Source organism: Protopterus annectens, chromosome 9.part0 (genome assembly GCF_019279795.1).
Source record: "Protopterus annectens isolate FY-2018-M chromosome 9.part0, PAN1.0, whole genome shotgun sequence".
NCBI lineage: Eukaryota > Metazoa > Chordata > Ceratodontiformes > Protopteridae > Protopterus > Protopterus annectens.
Window position 1 is genome coordinate 1,480,088,056 of NC_056743.1, and position 25,663 is coordinate 1,480,113,718.

General features: G+C 44.2%; 1 protein-coding gene across 5 annotated transcripts in view; it reads left to right on the forward strand.

Annotated features, from left to right (window-relative positions):
- The window catches only part of WIZ (WIZ zinc finger), a 3,168,750-nt gene that overhangs the window by 2,970,678 nt on the left and 172,409 nt on the right, over window positions 1-25,663 (forward strand). For all 5 annotated transcript variants that reach the window (XM_044084420.1, XM_044084417.1, XM_044084416.1 and 2 more), the window contains one exon: window positions 25,284-25,473. In XM_044084420.1, the coding sequence (XP_043940355.1) occupies window positions 25,284-25,473 (190 nt within the window). The remainder of the gene's footprint in view (window positions 1-25,283; window positions 25,474-25,663) is intronic.

Sequence of the window (25,663 nt, forward strand, 5' to 3'; positions counted from 1 at the left end):
AGCTGCCTCATCAGATTTACAATATTTGTCCTGGAAAACAGCTTTCCTTCTGGCTATCACTTCAGCTCGTAGAGTTTCAGAACTACAGGCTCTTATGGCTGTCCAGCCTTTTATCATCTTCCATCAGGACAGAGTTTCATTACGTACCAACCCGTCCTTTATGCCTAAAGTGGTATCCAGGGTAGCTTTAAATCAGGCCATACATTTACCTACTTTTTATCCTAATCCTCAAAACAAAAGGGAGAGATTACTGCATTCCTTGGACATCCACAGACAACTGCGTTATTATTTGGACAGAACAAAACCTTTCAGAAAATCAGAACAGCTTTTTGTGGCCTATGCGGTAGGAGCTCAAGGAAAGCCAATTTCCAAACAGACAATCTCAAAATGGATAGCCCACTGCATACGCTTTTGCTATTCCTTTCATGGCAAAACTGTACCTACAGGCATTAGAACTCATTCTACCAGGGCCACAGCCACCTCTGCAGCCTTCCTCAGAGGAGTTCCTACCAAGGATATTTTAGAAGCAGCCACTTGGAGTTCTGTGCATACCTTCTCCAAGCACTACAACCTACCATTATACTCCAAATCTAGAGCAGGCTTTGCCACTGCAGTCTTGCAGGGCATTTTGGCTCCTCCTAGTTCCACCTAGTGTACCTACCACCCTTTTTTTAGCTTTGGGATTCTACCCATCTGTTATGACTGCAGCTGTATGCACGATGAACATAGTACAGTTTTGTACCTACCATAAATGTAGATGTTCGAGTGCTAATACAGCTGCAGTCCAGGTTTCCCTCCCTCCTTCCCCTCTAGGGGTATTCTTTTATGGTGTACTTGCTTGCAACTACTGGTCTTTGATTATATTGCATTGCATTATTACATAATTTTATGTATTGCCTTCTTCCTGGGGGCACCTGACATCTGGGGCAAGAAAAACTGAAGAAAATGGCATCTGCTGGTTCTTTTATACCCCTGTCGCACTGACGTCAGGGAAGAAGCGACGACAACTGACGCCGGACCTAGACTTTGGAATTCGGCCGACCGAGGACCCGCCTGATGGCAGGAGTACCCATCTGTTATGACTGCAGCTGTATTAGCACTCTAACATCTGCATTTATGGTAGGTACAAAACTGTACTTTTTGCACCAGGGGCAGAGGGCAAGGCCATTTCAAAACAGTTTCTAAATGGATAGCACACTGTATCCATTTCTGCTACAAACACCATGAGAAACCCAACCCCTCAGGTGGTCAGAACACATTCCACTAGGGCAACTTCTACCTCTACAGCATTCCTCAGGGTAGTCCCTACCAGGGACGTTCTGGAGGCTGCTACTGTTCTGTACATACTTTCACCAAACATTACCACCTGCCTGTATTTTCCAAATCCAGGGTGGGTTTTGCAACTGCAGGTCCTGTAGGGCATACTAGCCAGCCCAAACACTTCTTGACTGCCTCCACCTTTTCTTCGGCTTTGGGAATCAACCAAGTGTGATGACTGCAACAGTGAAACACGAAGAGCATAGTACAGTTGTGTACACATCATAAATGTAGATGTTCAAGTGTATTCACTGTTGCAGTCCTGGTTTCCCTCCCTCCCTGCAGCCCCCTTCTCTCTCTCTGTGTATACTTCTCACCCCTTGCAGGGGTATTGGTATGTACTTTTTACTGGTGGTGATTTTTCCACCATAGCTTAACTCTCTGTTGAGGGGCTTCTGATATTTGGGCAAGAAAATCTGATATAATGGTGTCTGCTGCCTGTTTTTTTTTTACCCCTGATGACCTGACATCAGATCTGGAGCGACAGCAACCAATGCAGAAATACTAAGTCTCTGGTATTTGGACCGACTGAGGGCTACCTGTATGCAGATAACCCAAGTGTGTGATGACTGCAACAGCAAATACATTCGAACATCTACATTTATGGTAAGTGTACACAACTGTACATTTTCTTTCATAGTCTTACCACGGACTAGATACTCGCCAAGGATTGATCCCTTTGTGGACTTGACCACCAAGCCTCTTTTTGGGTTGACCTCTGTTCCCATTGACCTACTCCGTCCACTCCACTAAGAGCCTTACGGAATCCAGTGTTTTGAGGCTGGTGTACCAGCTCCTGACGGCGAGGGGATTAGCCACTTCTTTGGTTTCTAGCACTTCTGGCTCTGGAGCCTTACATGTTTCTCAACCAACTCTTGTTCCTCCTCTGACTCCATCGGAGCCTTCGGAGTTTCCAGTTCCGACATTCCCGGTGTCAACTGTATCTGCATCAGTTAGACCTCTGTCTCTGCCGATAACTACCCTGAGCTCTTCAGTTCTGTAGGAACCAGAGACCTCTCGGGGTCAGAGCTTCATTGTCAGTTTCGGGCGGTGTGATTCGACAGTTTTTTTTTTTTTTTATTTTAATTGGAGCCATCCATGTTTCTCATGGCTTTGGCATAAGCAAGTTCCACTGTGGCTTCAGGCTTTGGAGCGGTTGCCTCAGTGCGGGATGGGACCGTGGTTTTGAAGGAGTCTGTTTCAATTCCAGGCTCCCATTCCTGTATGGCGGACCTGCTTTCTGGGCTATGGAGCGGGCCTTTTCCACTACGGGTCTATTTCCCCTTTTGTTGGAACAACCCCCTGGTCCTTCCCCTCAAACAGAGCTGCCTCTGACTTTGGGCCATGGTCACAGAAACCTCAGGATCCAACCGTGCTGGATGTTCTCCGTGTTTCACTGTTGCAATCATTACATTAGGGTAATCTGCTGGCAGGTTGCCTTCAGTTGGCCTGAATAACAAAGTCTTGGGTCATGCGTTGGTTGCTGTCTCCTCTTCCATGACATCAGGGGTATAAAACATGCAGCCGACGCCATTTTAATCAGTCTTTCTTTCTTGCCGTGCGGTGCCCGAAGCAGAAGCAGTTCGCAGGTGCCGGTCAGCCGACTCCTGAAATTTTCGTTTTTGAGTTTCAGAACCGAAGTCTCCAAACTAAAGCTAAGTACCCCGTTGGGGAAACCTTTTCTTGCTCCTTACTGATGTCAGTAAAAGTTAATAATTGTATTACTTGTGGGAAGCAAATACCTCATGAGGATTTTCATTTGTACTGTATTCCTTGCCTAGGCCTTGACCACAATGTGCCTTGCTGTCGGTTTTTTGCTAAATTTAACCAACGTACTATTAAGCATTGGTATATTTTTGCTTCTAAATACGTTGGTTCGAGATTTAACTATCCTGAAATGTCATTTGTTAGCAATCAGACTACCAGAATTCACAAAAAAAAAAGCAAAGAAAAAGACTGTCAAGGTCCAAAACTGACGACTAAACTTCTCCTAAGCCAGTCACTGGTACTCAGTGAGGTGCTTTCGCAGCGATGCCCGCTTTTTTTGAGTCTCAGGCCTCTACCTAGACCTATTTGGAGTCCGATATGCCGCGAGATTAGTCAAGTATTGAACCCGCGGATATCTCTCCCTTGAATGGGTCCGGAGCCGCTGAGCAGGCACCGGCTTCTGAGGGTGGTTTCAGACCTACAGATTTGTATATTAAACAGACGCCATCATCAAAAACAAGGCCAAAACCAACTACTATGTCTAAAAAAAACTGACGCATGAGCCACGTGCTCAGACCCCTATGCCTAATAAACAAATGATCAAAATGGCTGAGGATTTAATTAGGATTTCAGAACTACAGGCTCTAATGGCAGTGGAGCCTTTCATTATCTTTTATCTGGACAGGGTGGCCCTCAGGACCAGTCCTTCTTTTATGCCTAAGATGGTATCCAGTGTGTCTCTTAACCAGACCATTCATTTGCCAACTTTTTTCCCAAATCCGCAGAACAAGGGGGAGCGGATTCTGCATTCATTGGATGTACACAGACAACTAAGATTCTACTTAAACAGGACAAAATCTCTAAAAGTTTGAGCAACTACTGGTGGCATTTGCTGCAGGGGCAGAGGGGAAGGCTATATCAAAGCAAGACTATTTCAAAATGGATAAACCATTGTATTTGTTTCTGCTACATGCACCATAGTAAACCTGTCCCCAAAGGGATCAGATCCCATTCCACCAGGGCTGCATCAACTTCTGCAGCTTTTCTCAGAGGGGTTCCTACCAGAGACTTTCTAGAAGCTGCTACTTGGAGCTCAGTGCATATGTTCACAAAACATTACCATTTACCTCTCTTTTCTAAATCCAGGACAGACTTTGCCACTGCTGTACTGCAGGGCCTTATAGCTGCTCCTAATGCTGCATAATTCCATCCTCCCATCCATAGCTTCGGGATTCTACCCAAATGTAATGACTGCAGCAGTGAAATACGAAGAACATAGTACAATTGTGTATACTTGCCATAAATGTAGATGTTAGAGTGTATTCACTGTTGCAGTCTGGGTTACCCACCCGCCAGCCCCCTTTCTTCTCTATTATTATACTTCTTTCCTTCATTATGCTCAAAAGCCTTTGTGGTGTATTTGCTTTTAGTTGGAGGTACATTTTTTTGTGTTCTAAAATACATGCATATATACATATATATATTTATGCTCCCTATTTGGGGTGCACCTGACATCTGGGGCAAGAAAAACTGATTAAAATGGCGTCTGCTACATGTTTTATACCCCTGACGTCATGGAAGAGGAGACAGCAACCGATGCAGGACCCAAGACTTTGTTATTCAGGCCGACTGAGGGCAACCTGCCAGCAGATTAATGCAATGACTGCAACAGTGAATACACTCGAACATCTACATTTATGGTAAGTGTACACAACTGTACTTTGTCCTCTTCAGATTACCTCCCTGGCAAGTCCCACCGAGGAGGTACCCTGGTAGAGAGAGTGCATGAGGAAGCACTTGGACTTACCTGAAGATTCTTCCACAGAAGATGCTGACTTTAAAGGGGAAGGTTCCCCAGGATCACCCCAGAAGATGTTTCCTTTGATGACATTCTAGAGATCTTTAAACAAGAGCAGTGGCTGGCCTTTCCATTAGCCTTCCTCAAGGAGTCAGTGTACCTAGAGGCTTTCCGTGCACAACTATCTACTGCCTGGATTACTCCGCCTGCAAGACTGTCTGATTAAATTGATCAGCGGGCCTGGAAGATTCCCGACTCCATTGAGCCAGTCCCTAAGAGACCAGAATGTATATTATCAGCTCCTGTGGATCAACCGCACTGAACTAATGTGTTGCCAGCAGATGCCATGGTGGTTGCGGCAGCCGCTAAAAGGAACTTGCTGAGGAAGGTCCTAATATCCATCCTCCTAACAAGGTCTCTAGGATGATGGATAGATTCTGGAAGTGCGTATATGCTTCATCAACCTTTGCACTTGGGTCTTTGAATGTCATGGCACATTTCAGCAGGCTTCAAAGAGATCTGATAAAGGAGCTATCGGATACTTTGACAGGAACCGTAGTGTAGCTGAGGGGGTTCAAACTAAAGTAGCTTTCCAGCTGGCGACCCTTGATTCAGTATGTAATTTGTCCTTGAGGCTCATCACACATGCAGCTGAAGCGACGACCAGGGTAGCAGTTTCCAGCATAGCTGTGAGACGACATGCCTGGACATGCTTGTGTGACTTTGCAGAGAAATTTAAGTCTTCTTTCATCAATGCTCCTTTTGACGGACCATCCCTTTTTGCACCCAAAGTTAGAGATCCTTGCTAGATGTGAGAAAGCTGGGAAGACCCTTTCTGCTGTGGGCACACCTGTTTTCCACTCTCCGATGGTCCTACTCGAGGAACCAAGAGGAGTGGAAGGCTATGGTTCCAAAAGTCCCAAGGGTCTTTCTAGGACTTGCATGCCAATGATTCTTCCTGGGGTTGGGGGAGTTATAATAGAAGGCGCTGCTCTAGAAGCAGAGGTGGCCCGCAGAATCGGGATTCCAGGGATGTTCATCGTGCATACATCTGCAGTCATCACACTTGGGGTTATCCTGCCGTCAGGCGGGTCCTCGGTCAGCCGAATTCCAAAGTCTAGGTCCGGCATAGGTTGTCGTCGCTTCTTCACTGACGTCAGCGCGACAGGGGTATAAAAGAGGCAGCCGACGCCATTTTCTTCAGTCTTTCTTGCCGCGCGTTGCCCGAAGCAGGCACAGTTCGCAAGTGCCGGTCGGCCAGCTCATGAGATTTACGAACAGTATTTCAGCCGAAGTCTTCTTTAAAGCTAAGTACCCCATTGGGGAAACTTTTCTTGCCTCAGACCGATGTCAGACAAAGTTAATAATTGCATTTCTTGTGGGAAGCGAATACCACATAAAGATTTTCACTCTTACTGTATACCTTGCTTAGGGCCAGACCATGACGTCTCGGCCTGCCGTTTTTGTGCTAGGTTTAACAAGTGCACTATTAAGCGCCGGGCGGAGTTCGCCCTTCATTATTTTGGCAAAAACTTTAATTATCATGTCGTCGGATACACCAACGCCAGTTTTAGGCAAAAAACGCAAGGATAAGGATAGACATCAGAGGCCTGCACCGAGTACTGAGATCACGCTTAGGCTGACTACTGGTTCTCAGCGAGGCGCCTACGCAGCCCCTGACCACCGATGAAACTATTTTACCGGCGACTTCAGTACCCGAGGCCGCAGGATCCTCAGTCTCCATTCCCACTGCAGATACCGACCCCACTCTTGGCGGGGAAACCGAAATTTTAGTGAGGCCTGCCATTTCTGAAGGCGTTTTCAGGCCTACCACCTCCTCTGTTAAATCATTCACTAAGTCTAAAGCTGCAATGAAAATTAAAAAACAAGGGCCTCAGACCCCCTCTCAAGGCCCCATGCCTAAAAAACAGATGCTTAAAATGGCTGAGGATTTGATTACTCTCATCAGGGGTTCTCAACCCCCCTCAGACAAAAGACCCAGGTTGGAGGAAGACTACCCTTCCTCAGACCAGGCTTCTATTACTTCAGACCATTCTGAGGACCAGGATTACACCTATTCCCCATTTGAAGACTTTGATGCTGAGGAGTCTATTCCCTCGGTCTCTCCCCCCCCCCCCCCCCCCCGCGAGGACTTCTCTTTTGGGGAAACCCTGCATACATTGAGAGAGCACTTCCACTAGGAATGCCAAGATTACTCAGATTCCAAGAAAAGGCTCAGGGAATTTCTACTACTTCCCCAGCATAGGCCCCTGGCTATTCCTCCTGTCTTAGATATTTTGCATGATGTGTATGCAGAAGCCAGTCTTAATCCTGACTCATTACCTCCAGCCCCTGTTAAACCAGACAGGTATTACCGGGTTCTTGATTCTCACCAGTTCCTTTATAAAAGCCATACTGCTGACCCAGAAACAATTTCACAGGGTCCCAAGGGGATTAAGGCCTCTACTGCTAAAAACCCTTTGCCTTCAGAGAGATTCTAGAGCATTAGAAAGGTGGGGGGAAAAGGTGTATACATCAGCCACTTTAACCATGAGGGCATTAAACTGTCAATTTCATATGTTAAAATACCAACAGTTCTTGCTATCACAGCTGAAAGGCAAAATGACACAAACAGAACAGCCAGACTTGAAAGAGTTGCAGGATTTGTTGCATGGAGCAGAACAAGTGGGGAAACGTACCTTGCAGTGTGGTTTTGATGCTTTAGAGGCCTCATGCAGAGCTGCTGTCACGGGGTCTGTCATACGTAGACATGCTTGGCTCAAAGAGCAAACCTTACCAGATCATGTCAAAGCAAAGTTATTAGATGCTCCGCTACAAAAAGATGTATTTGGTGCTAAAGCTGAGGAGGTACTAAAGAAAATGGAGGAAAAAGCGAAATCTATGCAAACAGTTAAAGATTTCTTGCAGGTGCAGCCTCCACGCTTCAGCAGAAACTGGCCTTCAAAAAAATTGGTCCTTTCCAGCCACGGACAGACCCCAAAGGGGTAAATACAGACGCCCAAGGGGTAGAGGACAACCTCAAGGATCTTGCAGAGCTAGACACTGGCAAACACCAGCCCCCAGAGGTGGAGAAGATAGGCCACAGTCATTTAGAAAACAGATGCAATGACTTTCCCCTATGCCTGCCAAACAAAGATATAATGGCAGCACCTTTGGGCGAAAAACTGGCCTTATTTTCAAAAAACTGCCACATTGTTACACAGGACAGATGGATTCTGGATATTATAGACAGAAGGCTACAGGTTCCACTTTCACACCCTTCCAAAAATGAGAGGCATGCCAAACCTGCCACAAAATCAATGGGCAGAGGCACAAAGGCAAATTTCCGCTCTCATGGATATGAAAGCAATTCAAGAGGTACCTGCAAAAGAACAAGGTCAATGTTTTTATTCAAGGCTATTCCTGGTACCAAGGAAGGACAAAGATTGGCGACCCATCTTAGACCTGTGTATTCTAAACACATATCTAGAGGTACCAAAATTCAAGATGTTCACATTACAGCAGCTTCTTCCCATGCTGGGAAAGGAGTCTTGGCTGGTAACGTTGGACCTCAAGGAGGCATACCTGCATGTCCCTATTAGACAAAATTGCAGAAGATACCTCAGATTTCTTGCAGGTTCAACCCATTACCAATTCTCTGCATTGCCCTTTGGCTTATCTACTGCGCCCAGAGTGTTTACGAAATGCCTGGCATCAGTAATTGCCTTCTGCAGACGAGGAATCCAGATCTACCCATATCTGGACGACTGCCTGATCCAAGCAGACAAAAAGGACCTTCTATTGCAACATCTGGCGTTTCTAATAAAACTGTTAAACTACCTGGGGTACACAGTAAACAAAAAGAAATCAGAACTAATACCTTCTCAACAGATAATTTTCCTGGGTGCCAGCTTAAATACAACAACCCAGATGGCCTACCTCACGCCAGACAAACAAGGGCAACTGTCTCAATACTACAACAAAATGGCAACTTTAACCAGGCTAACTGCAAGGAAAATCCTGCAGGCTCTGGGGTTCATGGCATCTTGCATCCTACCAATACCATTTGCAAAGCTGCATATGAGGAAACTACAATGGTACCTAAAAAACTTATGGCCTCAGCAGAGCCACAGCTTGGAAACAATTATACCACTCATTCCATGCCTTCAAAAGGAATTTTTGTGGTGGGCTCAAACATGCTAAAGAAACACAGGTCTTCCTTTCTGTTTACCACAAGCAACTCAAATCATCACAACAGACGCCTCAGACTACGCCTGGGGAGCACACATGGCAGATCAGTGTATTCAGGGAAAATGGTCCCAAAAAGCGATGCACCTACACATCAACCAAAAGGAGATGCTAGCCGTACAAAATGCTGTTATGACCTTCAAAGACCTACTGCATCCAGGCCAGCTATTAATAAGGACAGACACCACCACAGTCATGTGGTACGTAAACAAACACGGGGGAACGCATTCATACCCCCTGTGCAGGCAAGCCATGACCCTGTGGAACACAGCACTGGAATTACAAATTCAACTACAGGCACAATTCCTGCCAGGGAAGGAAAACACACTGGCAGACAACTTGAGCAGAAATATGACAGACCCACACGAATGGAAGTTGCATCCTCAAGTCTTCTGAAAGATAACTTAGGCATGGGGACAGCCAGACATAGATCTATTTGCTACCCACAGAAATTACCAGTTGGAAAAATTCTGCTCAAGGACCTATCATCCACAGGCCTGGAAAGTGGACGCACTCTCTTTCAATTGGACAACATTGACAGTCTATGCCTTCCCGCTTCTACCTCTACTGGCCAAAGTCCTATTAAAACCAGAGCAGAGAGGCCACAAATGATTCTCATTGCTCCAGACTGGCCACGACAGCACTGGTATCCTCTCCTAAAGAGCCTGTCACGCACATCACCATGGATCCTTCCTCAAGTTCCTCTTCTGTTGTCCCAGCACAACTACAAGACCCTTCACAGCCAGCTCAGAACTCTAAATCTAGCTGCATGGAGAATACCTTAGTTTACCAACAAACTCTCCTCTCCAAGGAGGTACAGGATGTCATCTTGGAGGCCAGGAGACCCTCTACTAGAAAAACCTACTCCGCCAAATGGAAACGATTTTGTTCCTGGAATCAAGCAAAGGGTCAGAATACTTGGGTAATAAATATACCTCAGATTTTACAGTACCTGATATGTTAAACAATGGCGTCTCCTTCTCTTCCATCAAGATCCACGCTTCAGCCATTTCAACACAATACAATATGGATCCTCCTTTATTCTCACATCCTCTATTAAGGCAGTTCCTCAGAGGGGCAAAAAATATAAAACCCCCACGGAAACCACCAGCTCCAGCTTGGGACCTCAACTTCGTATTGGAGAAGCTGACACTGCCTCCTTTTGAGCCGGCTTCTTCAGCAGAGCTACAATACTTGTCATGGAAAACAGCCTTCCTTCTGGCTATTACCTCAGTACGCAGGGTTTTGGAGCTACAGGCCCTCATGGCTGTGCAACCATTCATTATTTTCCATCAGTGCAGGGTTTCCTTACGAACCAACCCTACCTTCATGCCAAAGGTAGTATCCAGTGTGGCTTTGAATCAGTCTATTCATTTACCTACCTTTTATCCAAATCCATGGAACAAAGGAGAGAGGCTACTACATTCCTTGGACATTCACAGGCAACTTCGTTATTACTTGGACAGAACAAAGTCATTCAGAAAATCTGAGCAGCTCTTTGTGTCCTATGCTACAGGTGCTCAAGGAAAGGCCATTTCCAAACAGACTATTTCAAAATTGATAGCCCACTGCATACGCTTTTGTTATTCATTTCATGGAAAATCAGTGCCTGTATACATCAGATCCCACTCCACCAGGGCTACAGCTACCTCAGCAGCCTTCCTCAGGGGGGTCCCTACCAAGGACATTTTGGAAGCAGCTACTTGGAGTTCAGTGCACACTTTCTCCAAACACTACCACCTTCCACTATACTCAAACTCTAGAGCTGGCTTTGCCACAGCAGTCCTGCGGGGCATACTAGCCCCTCCTAATTCTGCTTAGTACCAGCCACCCTTACTTAGCTTTGGGATTCTACCCAAGTGTGATGACTGCAGCTGTATGCACGATGAACATAGTACAGTTTTGCACCTACCATAAATGTAGATGTTCGAGTGCGCATACAGCTGCAGTTCAGGTTATCCTCCCTCCATCCCCTCTTAGGACAGGACTTATGACAAACACCTTTAACATACAACCTATTTGGGGTATTCCTTTATGGTGTATTTGCTTGCAACTACTGTTTTGATTTATCTACTTATGTATGTTTGCATGACATCATGTTTTGCCTTCCTTTCTGGGGGCACCTGACATCTGGGGCAAGAAAAACTGAAGAAAATGGCGTTGGCTGCCTCTTTTATACCCCTGCCGCGCTGACGTTAGGGAAGAAGCGACAACAACTGACGCCGGACCTAGACTTTGGAATTAGGCCGACCGAGGACCCGCCTGACGGCAGGATAACCCCAAGTGTGATGACTGCAGCTGTATGCGCACTCGAACATCTACATTTATGGTAGGTACAAAACTGTACTATTCTTTCCCTAGAAATTTCTATCTGGTCTCCTGAACAGAGGCCTGATTGCCATCCTCTGGAGGCAGTTGTGGGATGACATTCTCTGCAACCTACCTGCTTGGCTAACCATAACAATGGACAGTTGGGTGCAGAGGATCATAACCAAAGGTTATCATATTCTCTTCTCCAATCAACCCAAGGCAATCCTGGATGTTCCACCAAGTCACAAGGATATGGCAGTACTAGAAATTGAAAAACTGCTCGACAAAAGAGAAATCCAAGCAGTCCCACCAAACCAGATAGGATCCAGAGTTTACTCAAGATTCTTTTTAGTGTCAAAAAAATGGGGGAGACTAGAAACCAATTTTGGGTCTCAGTGCCTTGAACAAGTCAGTTCAAAATACCAAATTTCACATGGTCACAGTTCAGTCTATTCTCCCAGTCTTAAAAGACAATTGGATGTGCTCAAGTAGATCTGCAGGATGCGTATTATCACATAAAAATAGACAAATGCTCCAGAAGATTTCTGCGCTTTCCGTTGGGAACCAGTCATTACCAGTTCAGTGATATGCCCTTTGGCCTCACCAAAGCCCCCCCATGGTTTTCACCAAGTGCATGGCAGTGGTCACAGCTCACTCCAGACTGCAAGGATTCTGGGTGTTTCCATACTTAGATGACTGGCTCATTACTGCATCCTCCAGGCTTCCACTGCTACAAGCAAGGAACTATGTCCTTCAGACTTGTTCTTCACTAAGGATCACTGTAAACTACAAAAAATCCCATCTAGAGTTAACACAGCATTTAGAGTTCATAAGAGGCAGTGTTGGGCAAAGCACCTGTATTGTGTCTCTTCCTCAAGAAAGACTTCAAAGAACAAATATTACAGGTCAGCCAGATTATTCACAACACAACAGTGACTGCAAGATCAGTACTTCAGGTTCTAGGATCTATGGCGGCCTCTGTCACCTTAGTTTCCCTTTCCTGGTTTCACATGTGAATTCTTCAATGGCTTCTGGTCACAGTGGCCTTTAATGACACAACCAATGTCGCATCAAATTCAGATCACCGACTTATGCAAAAAGGACCCGAGTTGGTGGCTCTATTCCAGTGACATTCTTCTGGGCTGTCCCTTTGTCCCTCCACAACCCCAAGCCATTGTGACCACAGACACATCCCGGATTGGGGTTGGGGCATTATCTGGGAAAGACAGTCCAAGGCAATGCTCCTAGCATTACAAGCACAAGAATTCCAAGAAACCTTCCCCTCAAGAATGATTGTGATCCAAACAGAGAACATGTCAGTGGTTTGGTGCATCAACAAACAAGGGGGAGCCAGGTCTTTACCTTCTTTGCCGAGAAGCTGTCAGTTTGGCAATGGGCAATTTCACCTGACTGCTTTCAAGTTGTAATGCATATTCTGGGGAGCTCTAATGTGATTGCGGACAAATTGAGCAGGAGCATCCTAATGCCTTATGAGTGGTGTCTCAATCCATTGGTGGCGGAAGAATATTCAGTCAATGGGGCCAACCTTGCTGCAATCTCATTGCATCTCCTCTGAAGACATATACAGTAGCTACTTCGCCCTGATCCCCCCCAAGAGATGCTGCTCTCCACGATTGGCCCCCTGTTCTTCTGTATGCCTTTCTCACCAATTCCACTCAGAAAGCCAACAGGTCTTTTCTGGCTTTGACAGATATGGTTTGCCTTTCTGTGGCCTCACCTAATTCATGAACCGTGGACTCTGGACCTAATTCATGAACCGTGGACTCTGGACCCATCTCCAGACCTTTTGTCCCATCCAGAGGGACTCATTCACCTGAATCTCTAGAATCTCAAGCTCACTGCCTGACTTCTCCAGTTCCGATGATTGCCAAACATACTAGCCTTACTGCCCCAGTTCAGCTTATTATTCTAGACTCTTATAAACCTTCAACTAGGCAATTATAAAACAGCAAGTGGCAAAAATTTTCAAAATGGGCTACAGACTTCAAATTTTACCCATTTTCTGCACCCATTCATAAGGTCTTAGAATTTTTAGCATTGTTTTTTGAGGCAGGAGCATCTTCCTCAACTATGAGTTTATCTACCTGCAGATGTCCTTCAAGAATGCAACTGCAGTCATAACATGTGGGTTGTCCTGCCTCAGGCAGCCCTCGGTCGGCCGGATTCCAAAGTCTGGGTCCGACGTCAGCTGATGTCGCATTTCTCTCCAACGTCAGAGCGGCTGGAGTATATAAGCATCAGCCGACGCCATTTTCTTCAGTCTTTCTTGCCGCGGTGCCCGAAGCAGAAGCAGTTTGCAAGTGCGGTCGGTCAGCTCCTGTATTCTACGATACGAAGTCATCTAAAAGCTAAGTACCCGTTGGGGACCTTTTCTTGCCTCAGCCGATGTCAGAAATTACTGAAAAAGTTAACAATTGTCTTTTTTGTGGTAAACAAATACCTCATAAGGATTTCCACTCTTACTGCCTCCCTTGCCTGGGCCCAGACCACGACATCTCGGCCTGTGTAGCCTGTGCTCGCTTCAACAAGCGCACTCTCAGGCGCCGGGCGGAGTTCGCTGAAGATTTTTTCGGCGACAAATTTGCTTACACCATGCCGTCGGATCTTCCGACATCGCAAACTCCCAAAAAGCGAAAAGACCGGGACCGACATCCTCGGCCCGCGTCTACCACCAACTCCACGCCAAAACCTTGCGCGAGTGCTCCGGTTCCCTCTGAGATGGTCTCTCCACCGCTCCGAACCGAAGACACCGCATTACCGACTACTCCGATTCCAGATATTCCTCCTACGCCAGTTATAGATTTTCCTCCGGATACCGAAACCGAGGAAATGCCCGAGACCATTGCTGTAGACAAGGTCACTCCTGCACGTGGAGCTGCCAGGCCTCCTATGGCCATGTCTATTAAGGCCTACACTGGGGCTAAGGCAGCCAGCAAAACAAAGCATATTGCTTCCAAATCCTTACCTCAGTCGACTCCGGAGACACAAATTATGTCCATGGCTGCTGATTTAATTTCCATGATCAGAGGTTCACAGGCCCATCCTGAGAGAGCATCCCAGCCTCCTCCTGATAAAAGGCCCCGGGTTGAACCCTCTGACCCTTCTCCTTCAGATGAAGACACTGAGGGCTCTGTCCACTCTGATAGCCAGGAAGAGCTCTTCCAGACCTATGAGGACTCGGATGCAGAGGATTCCATACCTTCGGCCTCCCCTCCTGAGGATATTTCTTTTGGGGAAGTTCTGCACACCATGAGGGCTCATTTCAAGTGGCAGGGTCAGGAATATTCTGATTCTAGGAAACGCCTTAGGACTTTCCTTAAGAAGCCTCAGGACAGGCCCTTAGCTATTCCTCCTGTACTTGACGTTCTGGATGATTTGTATTCTGATTCTAGTGCTACCCCTGATTCTCTTCCTCCTGCTCCAGCCAAGCCAGACAGGTATTACAGGGTTCCAGAAACTCATTCCCATTTATTCAGGGCCCATACTGCTGATTTGGAAACTATTTCACAGGGGCCTAAAGGAGTTTCAGCCTCCACCTCAAAAAATCCTTTGCCCTCCAACAGGGAAGCAAGGTCATTAGAGAGATGGGGTAAAAAGGTTTACACATCCACTACCTTATCTATGAGAGCTTTAAATTGCCTTTTTAATATGTTCCAATATCAGGATTATCTCTTAGAAGATTTACAAAAAACATTAGCTTCTCCTGATCCTTTAGACAGGAAGATCTTGCAGGAAGCTGTACATAACACTCAGCAAGTAAGCAATCACTTCCTGCAGTGTGGATATGGTGCACTGGAAGCTTCATGTAGGGCAGCTATGACAGGGGCAGTGATGCGTAGACATGCTTGGTTAAAAGATCAACCTCTACCAGATCATGTAAAAGCAAAACTTCTGGATGCACCTTTGGAAAAGAACAAGCTTTTTGGTGCAAATGCTAAGGATGTGTTTAAAGACCATCGAAGAAAAAGCAAAATCAGTTCAGACTGTGAAAGATTTCCTCCAGGTTCAACCCCCCAGATTCAGTAGGAATTGGCCTTCAGAAAACTGGTCCTTTCCTAATCCAGAAAAGTTTCAAAGGGGTAAGAACAGACGTGGCCGAGGAAGAGGCCAATACAGAGGCCCTTACAGGGGACGACAATGGCAGCCAGGAAACCAAAGAAGTGGCGCAGGGTTTCACCTGCCCAACAACCACAAACTCAATGACTTTCCTCTACTACCGCCTACCAGGGAACAACTAGAAGCTCCCTTGGGCGGGAAATTATCTCTGTTTGCAGAAAACTGGCACAGACTGACAAAGGACAAATGGATTTTGGACATTATAGACCGAGGGTACAGGTTTCATTTTCATACCTTACCAAGAAAACAAGGCATGCCAAATCTACCACAACATCAAAGGGCAGAGGCTATCAAGCAAATCACTCTGCTGACTTGAATGAAAGCAATAGAAAGAGTTCCACAACAAGAACAAGAACAGGGGTTTTACTCAAGACTGTTCCTTGTTCCAAGAAAAGAATCTCAGTGGAGACCAATACTGGACTTGTCCGCATTAAACACCTTTCTCATAGTGAACCAAAAAAGGAAGTACCACCAGACTCAGACAAAAAAATGTTAAATCCTGAACTCTAGGAGCGTATCCTCACAACTTCCTGCTATTGGAAAATGAAGGTGGTATCGAAAAGAATAAATCCACAAGAACAAGTTTTAGAAATTCCAAATGGACACAGCTTCCACGTAATTCTTTTATTCTTAAAACCAGGCAAAAAACAGTTCCAAGTGCTTTCGCCTGAGCAGTCTCAGGCTTTTTCAAGGTTAAATTGAGTTTGTGGCCATACTGTTTATATATTCAGGTTAATAGGCCTATTAAAATCATTAATTAATTACAATCAACATTTAAAGTGCAACAGTGCTTTACTAGGAGCATTTTGAAGCTAGTGAATGTTCTTCCATCACTCAGTAATTTATGCATACATCAAAAAAACATTACGATGTGTTGTGCATCAAACATTAAATACATCTTGTTGACTAATATATTTAAAACTGTAGAAAATGTAGATTGCTTAAATTTTTATATACATATAGTTTAAATAGTTAAAAAATAGTAAATTACAAAAACTTTAAAAATGTATTACACTTAATTCTTACACTAGAAAAAAACAGATAGTGAGCCTTGCTTAAATTGTGTGTGTATGACTCATTAATTTCTAATTATTCTTTTTTAAAAATTAATCCATATTAAATAATAAATAACTTTCATTTTATTAAAAAACATTTATAATGTTTTTCATATTAGTGCCACAAAATGGATATAATGGGAACCAATGGTGTTAAAATTAAATAAGTCATAATTTGTTTCTTTTCACCTTTAGTATACTGTTGATACTAATACTGTCATTCATTCCTGGATTTTTAGAAGCATCTAATCTAAGCTGCCAAATTAACTCTCTACTTTCTAAATAACTTTCCCAGTCACCTCCTCGAGGATCCAGAAGGACACGTTCGAGTACAAAAAATTTTAAAGACATATTAGTGCATGCTAAAGAATGGTTAAAGAATGCATTTGAAGTTTTCTTTTTTTCTATTTCATATAAATGTTCACCTTTCTCATAGTACCAAAGTTCAAAATGCTGACTCTACAGCAACTCCTTCAAATGCTGGGCAAGGAGTCATGGCTGATTACTCTGGACCTCAAGGAGGCATACCTGCATGTCCCTATCAGACACAGCTGCAGAAGATACCTCAGATTTCTTGCAGGGCCAGAGCATTATCAATTCTCAGCATTGCCATTTGGCTTATCTACTGCGCCCAGAGTATTTACAAAATGCCTGGCTTCAGTAATTGCTCATTGCAGGCTCCAGGGTATACAAATTTACCCGTACCTGGACGACTGCCTCATACAAGCGGATGACAAATTGATCTTGACAAAAAAACCTGGATTATGTCATACGATTACTTCAAGCTCTGGGATACACAGTCAACTTCCAAAAGTCAAGACTGCAGCCATCCCAGCAAATAATCTTCTTAGGAGCCAAACTAGACACAGCCTCTCAGATGGCTTACCTGACAGAAGACAAGCAAGAGAAGTTAACTCAATACTTCAAAGGTTTAGCAAAACTCACCCAGATGACTGCAAGGAGATTCCTACAGGCCCTGGGTTACATGGCATCCTGCATTCTACTGGTTCCATTAGCAAAACTACACATGAGAAAGCTTCAATGGTACCTAAAAAGCATTTGGTCTCAACACAGCAACAACTTGGAGACAATCATACCACTCATTCCATGCCTACAAAAGGAATTCCTATGGTGGGCCTCGGTGAGCCAGGAAAACACAGGTATGTCATTCAAAAAACCACAGATAACACAGACCATGACTACAGACGCCTCAGACCTTGGATGGGGGGGCGCACATGGAAGGCAGGTGTATACAAGGACAATGGTCTCCAAAGGAAACACATCTGCATATAAACCAGAAGGAAATGCTGGCAGTAATGAATGCTATCGAGGCTTTTCATCACCAACTCCAGCAAGGCCATTTAATGATACGGACAGACAACACCACTGTGATGTGGTACATAAACAAGCAGGGGGGCACCCACTCTTACCCCCTTTGCAGACTGACAATGCAGCTTTGGGAGAAATCACTGAGTCTAAACATCCAGTTACATTCCCAGTTTGTCCCAGGAAAAGACAATGTGTTGGCGGACAGCCTAAGCAGGAATTTCACAGATCCACACGAGTGGAGGTTACATCCGAAGGCTTTCAGACAACTCACTTCGACATGGGGCAAGCCAGAAGTGGACCTATTTGCCTCTCACCTCAATCATCTTCTACCAAAATTTTGCACAAGGACATACCATCCAAAGGCTTGGAAAATAGCTGCCCTTTCATTCAACTGGAACTCCCTAGCAATCTATGCATTCCCACCTCTGCCACTGATGACCTCAGTATTACTAAAGATCAAAGCAGAGAAGCCCAAGGGAATCATAATAGCTCCAGACTGGCCAAGACAACACTGGTACCCAGTACTACGGAGCATATGTCACACCAGGAGGTGGGCCCTCCCTCAGTGGCCTCTACTTTTGACTCAACACAATTTCGAAACACGGCATCCAAACCTTCAGACACTGCAGCTAACAGCCTGGGAGATCCCATAAATAACTTCAGCTTATCTCTCTCCGAGGAAGTTCAGCGGATACTAACAGAGGCTCGAAGACCATCCACCAGAAAGGTTTATTTAGCAAAGTGGAAAAGATTCAGCAATTGGAATACCAGCAAGGGACATGATGCATCATTACTGAACATCCCACTCATCTTGGAATATTTGGCAGATATGTTACAGAGCGGCCTCTCATATTCTTCAATAAAGATACATGCATCTGCTATTTCAGCTAGATACAACACTGATCCTCCTGTTTTCTCTCACCCCTTACTAAGACAATTCCTCAGGGAATCAAGAACATTAAGCCACCAAGAAAGGCCCCAGTGCCAGCCTGGGACCTCAATTTTGTCTTAGAAAAACTGACTCTACCTCCTTTTGAGCCAGCAGCTTCAGTTGACTTGCAATTTCTCTCATGGAAAACAGCTTTCCTGTTGGCAATTACCTCAGCAAGAAGGGTTTCAGAGCTACAGGCCCTAATGGCAATACCACCCTTTATTATTTTCCACAGAGACAGGGTTTCATTAAGGACCAACCCTACTTTTATGCCAAAGGTGGTATCTAGGGTTTCTCTAAATCAAGCCGTTCATCTGCCTGGTTTCTTCCCCAATCCTGAGAATAAAGGGGAAAGACTTTTGCATACCTTGGACATTCATAGACAACTTCGATACTACCTGGACAGAACCAAGGCCGGTAGGAAGTCTGAACAGTTTTTTGTAGCTTACGCCCCTGGAGTCCAAGGAAAAGCAATTTCAAAACAGACTATTTCTAAATGGATTGGACATTGCATCAGATTCTGTTATTCCTTTCATGGGAAGACTGTTCCAGCCTATGTCAGACCACATTCCACCAGAGCTACAGCCACCTCTACAGCATTTTTAAGACGGGTGCCTACAAAGGACATTCTAGAAGCTGCTACATGGAGCTCCGTGCATACATTCTCCAAACACTACAATCTCCCTCTATATTCCAGATCCAGAGCAGGCTTTGCTTCGGCAGTCCTGCAGGGTTTGATTGCCACACCATCTCTTTCCTAGAGCATACCTCCTCCCCCAGCTAAGCTATGGTATTCTACCCACATGTTATGACTGCAGTTGCATTCTTGAAGGACATAGTACAGTTTTGTACCTACCATAAATGTAGATGTCCGATAGACATGCAACTGCAGTCGGGTTTTCCCTCCCTCCATACCCCTCTATGCCTTGGGTCCACTCCTATCCCCCTTACTCTTAGCTGGGGATATCTGTTATGGTGTATTTGTTTTATTGCTCATGTATTTGTTTGGAATCCTGTTTTTGTCTTCCAATTTAATTACAGCCTTCCTTGGAGGGCACCTGGCATCTGGGGCAAGAAACACTGAAGAAAATGGCGTCGGCTGATGCTTATATACTCCAGCCGCTCTGACGTCGGAGAGAAATGCGACATCAGCCGACGTCGGACCCAGACTTTGGAATCCGGCCGACCGAGGGCTGCCTGAGGCAGGACAACCCACATGTTATGACTGCAGTTGCATGTCTATCGGACATCTACATTTATGGTAGGTACAAAACTGTACTTTTCAAATTTTCATAATAGTCTCAGATATAGCGCTAATGTTCACAAACTCTGTAAAGCCTTTTTTAAAGGAACCTCCCTGCTGAGCCCTCCATATAAGGATCCGTCTATTCCTTGGGACTTGAAACTAGTTTTACAATCTTTGAGTCCCCATTTGAGCCATCTGCAAATTCTGATTTTGAAGTATTTGTCATGGAAGACCTTATTTTTAGTTGCTGTTACTTCTGCTAGAAGAATATCTGAGTCACAGGCCTTTTCTTGCAAACCTCTTTACCTAATCTTTCATAAGGACAGGGTTTTGCTATGAACGAATCCTTCCTTTTTACCAAAAGTAGTATCTGACTAGAGTATTAATCATACTGTACAACTTTCCAGTGTTTTTCCCAAAATTTTCAAGCAAAGCTGAATATTGTTTGCATTTACTAGATGTTCACAGACAATTAAATTTGTATCTTCCCAGAACAGAGGAATTTAGAAAATCTGATCAGTTTCATTCTCCTGCTTCTCTGGGAAAACCACTTTCTAAGATTACTCTGGCTAAGTGGCTTAAAGACTGCATAGCATTTATTTATAACAAAAGGCAAGTACAGCTCCCAGTGCCTGTAAAAGCACATTCTACGAGAGCAATAGCTGCTTCCACAATCTTCCATGTGGCCTCTTTAGTTGCATGTGCAGTGGCTACCTGGGCCATCCTCACATACCTTTATTACTCATTACAAGTTGGATCTGGTCTCTACTGCTCGAACATCCTTTGGCTCGATGGTGCTCAGGAACATTCTTCCGTGAGACCTCCCAAGATTTCAGTAGCTGAGGAACTTTGTCCTGCAGTCAAGGATAAGTGAAGATTGACAACATCAGATAAAGAAGTTATGTCTTATAGCGTTCCGTCAGTGTTGTCGATCTTCAGTTATCCTTGACAATTCCCACCCTCCTTTCCCTAGCCTTTCAGGCCTTTTGGTGGAACAAATCTGTCCCATTACACTGGATTACTCCTCTATAATTACAGCGATAGTCTCTTCCATTATTTCTTGTCTGTCACAATTTTATGCAAAGTCGAATTGAGATAATCTTGAGAGAAGCATTATGGGTAGAGCTAAGCTCGAGCGTTTTTTTTGAAGGCACAAGCTGGAATAATGTCAGAGTCAGTTCTGAGATACAGAACCAAACCCACAGTCGAGGATAAGTAAAGATTGACAACACAGATGGAATATTATGGTAAGACTACCTTTTCTTGGTGGCGATTATCTCCCCAAAAAGGGTTTCAGAGTTGCAAGCACTTGATTCTTCCCTTCCTTACTTGGTTACCCTTGCTGTGTTTTTTTCTCAGTTTTTCCAGCAAAGGGAAACAAAACACTGAATGTGCGTAAGCAATTAAGATTTTTATCTTTACCATACCAGGTCTTTCAGGAAATCTAGCCAGTTCTGTTTTTACTTGGTGTTCGTGTTCCTATTTTTTTTAGGGGGTTAGTATCATATGTGATTGCTTAGGAAATCTGCAAAATGTCAGTTGACCTTAAGCTGGCCCAAGTGTATGGGTTTTATTGCTGACTACATCAGTGGCAGAAGGTTCAACTTGTGTTCCAAGGCTGTCTGGGAACATATGTGGCAACTGATGGGTAGTTCTGTGTACTTAGATGCATAATGTAGGAATGAGTCCCCACTGTGCTTCCTTGTAGCAGTGGCAAGTTGTACAAGATTCTGGGTTTAGGATTTCAGTGATTTAGTACTGCTTTCATACATATGCACTATGGTATTCAGATAATGCTGTCCTGCCACGCTGCATGTTGGATCTGCTAGGAAATTTGTATGGAAATTTTCCCTTGCAGTCTTTGCTTCAGGCAATCTGCATGCCATGGTAGCACCAAAATTAAGAAGTCATATGAAGCCTGGAAAATACACCTGAATAGAACTCCGGTGTTAAGACTGTGGCAATACTACTTGGACTATCCTGTTGATACTGTTAAAAAAAACTGACAAAAAAAGAGCAGAAATATCTTGAACAAGTTTAGCCAGACTATATACTTATACCACCCTAAGCGTTAAAGTACAGTTGCACATGCTTCTTTATTAGGGGCACTTTCTTAAACAAGTTAAAGGCAGAGTGCAAGTAGGTCCCAGATTCTACCCTTGTACATTGACTTTCAAAACTTATAGATGCTGGACCCCATGGTGCAGAGGGTTAAAGCACTGACTACATCTCCAGACAGCCTTTGTTCGACTAATAGCATTAATGCTAGACTTGGAAGAGGGAGTATGGGAGTGAGTATTGAAGGCCAGCTTGTCTACCCTGGAGGAAGAAGGCATCTTGGCTTGCTGCATTATTGACACCTGAAGGAATGTAGATATAGGGCTGCAGCCTGAAGTGCTTGTGTCCTCTGTGGTCAGAAGGCTACACGTGCTAAAGCATGCATGCAGAGTAACTGTAGTGGAGCTTGCAGGCTGCAGAGGTGGTAGGAATTAGACAGTCTACAGGATCTGCAAACTGGCCACTCCTTAATACCAGACTCTCTCTTTCACCAGGGAAGGAAGGGCCAGAAGGCTCCCACCCCATTTGGGCCTATCCCATTGACCGGAAGAAAATAAAATTGTAGGCATTGACTTGTAGGGTCATCCATTGCATAAAATATGACTGCATTTGTGCTTGTGCTAGGGCAATTGCCTTAGAAATGGTTATTGGACTGCTTGCATTGTTAATGCCACAGCCTCTATCTGAGCGCACCAGATGGAATAAGTAATGAATGTGAATTCTGTATACAGCATTTAGAATTTATAAGGAAACCTGCATGTCACCATTTTTTTTTTTTTCATGCAGGGGTTCGTGCCCTGCATCCCATTTGTTTCTCCTTCAGGCAAGGTTTAAAAGGAGAGAGCAGTACTGTGACTGTTTCTTGGGGTAGTTCTTGCATATGCCCACTGCATCCCAAGGGATTGGTAGTAATGTTTATATGCAACAGGAGTATTCGGTGAAAGCAAAAGATATGTCCACGAAATTGTACTGGCCACCCGCAAGGGAATACAGCTCGGATCACTTGTTTTCATCAGGGATTCTGTACCCAGAGGCTATGCATCCGCCAACTTTGTCACAGAAAGAGGTCAGTAGATTTAATGTTTTTCCCTGCCCAGCTCTTGAACACTTGGGCCCCTAACAGAACCTGAATCAACTGAGCCCTGAGGCATTTTGACATGTTTTAAAGATGTAACAACTCTTTGTAGTATACCAAATGCAGTTAGTTATTATGCCCTTCGCATTATTCATTTGATAAATGGGCAATAAGTTTATTATATAATATTCTGATATGTAGTACATCCAAGAGTGAGGGCTATAGATTTTTCGTGATTACCTGTGCATTTAAATACCCGTCTGACCACAGTAGTAGAAGTTGGTAACTTTCTTCTTCCTTTACAGTATTTGTATTCACACTCCGTGATGCATAGCAGTTTAGAAAGTAATATAGCAATGACCCATGGCTGGGTGTGGGTAACACTGGATTTACCCACGGTTGGTGTGGTTCGCCCTCGTGACCAAACAAAGCCAACTGTGGGTAAATCCAGCATTACCCACACCCAGCCGTGGGTTATTGCTATTATACAACGGTGTTAGTTTTGTGTTGTGTTATTGTTGTTTAGGTTTTTGTTTGCTTTACTTTGTATTCTTGCACTTTCTGTGAGATAAAATAGTCCATACTTTTGTTTAGTAACTTACTTTTCCATAGTTACGTAGGTGAGGAAGTTGGATATTTAATGTGTGGTTATTTGTGTGTAAGGTCTTTTTTTTTTACAGTTTTTTTTTTTTTTTTTTTTTTTTTTTTTTTTTTTTATATACAATGTTACTGCACAGTTGTCATAGCCGTCCTATAGAGATGTAGATAGCTCTTAAAATGTTAGAGATGAATCTGACTATGTACATTTAAAAGTCTGTCACCCTGCTGTGTTTTCACAAACCATACTTTTCATCACCGTTGGAATTAAGAGAATATGTTCAATCCCTCATAAAAATGCTACATATTGTGCTATAGGAATTGCAATAAAATAACATCAAGTACTGAAACTATATTGTGAGCTGTACATATACACCAGTACCAGTATATTTTCAACATACCAGTGAAAAATACTAGTAGCTAGTGCATTTACTGGCACTTTGCCTTATTACTGTAATTCTCTTAATTCCATAGACACGGCAGGGGGACAGACTTCTAAATGTAAACAGTCAGGTCCGTCTCTAACATTTCAAGAGCTATCTACATCTCTATAGGACCTCTATGACAACTGTGCAGTCACAAGGGGTAAGCGCTACTCTGGCAACAACATTATTGTCGCCTCACAGCAAGACGTTGTCCCATTCGATTCTCAGCTAGAGCGTCTTCTGTGTAGAGGCATGTGTGAATGGGCGTGCCTTCGTTGAAGGTTGTGCGTCAGGGCTGGTAACTCGGCACGTAAAAATCCACTACCAAACATTAGCGGACTGGAGTTCCGCTGTGCCGACCCCTAACCGGGATAAGCCGAAAGACACAAGCAAGCCATTTTAATAGAGTTGGGCAACCATTCACTTAATGTGTGGGTCGTTTTTGTGTCTTGCTCCATCCATGCTGCTGTCAGAGTTTGTTAAAAAAAAAAAACCTCCATTTTTACGATCCTTGAAGTTTCCAGTAGGGAAGGGGTTACTCTCATCTTCAGAAACTGTGTAACGTCGTAATACTACCCGTAGCCATTTTATTTACTTTACTGGTCGACGACACCAGTTGATGAGTTCTATCTCCTAGTTTCATTTCTGTGTTGATTGCTTCTAATATTTCCTGTGTTATTGTTTACTTCATTTGCAGTCACGGCTGCATGATACGTTAGCAGCCGGACTTCTTAGGTTAGTTTGGATTTAGTGTGCTCGCTGCTTGGATTGGCCAATCAGCGTGCACATTTCTCGTCTTTGCCAAGATGGCATTGTATAATCATACATATTTCACAATTTCATAGTAGTGTAATAGCATACATTTGAAAAGGTTTGCCAGTTGTACAAAGGTTAACCATTTGGGTTAGTAGGTACATTTCTTATACTGTTTTGTCAGTCCTGGGTTGTAGTAGTAAAGAAGTGGTTTAAATACTTCCTTTGCTTAGTCTTTTTTATTCTTTAGTGTGTGTCTGAGCACTTGTGCAACTAACAGTATTTTTTTCTTTGCAGAATTTGAGCGTAGGCAAGCAAAAATGTCAGATTTCTCACTAAGAGATGATGAGGTCGATGATTTTAGGTCGCCATCCGATGAGATCCGTTCAACATCCCAGAAAGTGAAAACAGTGCCTTCTCTTTTACCAAGACCTCCTCAGACCTCACTTGTGAAGTTTGTAGGCAATATCTACACATTGAAATGCAGGTTGGTATTCTGTATTGCAGCTGAACAGACAAAATTTATGCCACTGAAGCATGTCTATATGTAGCATTATGATACCTGTGGTTTAACAAATTCAGGCATTGTGGTGCAAGAGGTAAGAGGTGTTAAATGGGGAGGGTTCATAAGACAGCAAATCAGGTTTCTCAAGGACTGTGCTTAGAAGGTCTGGTAT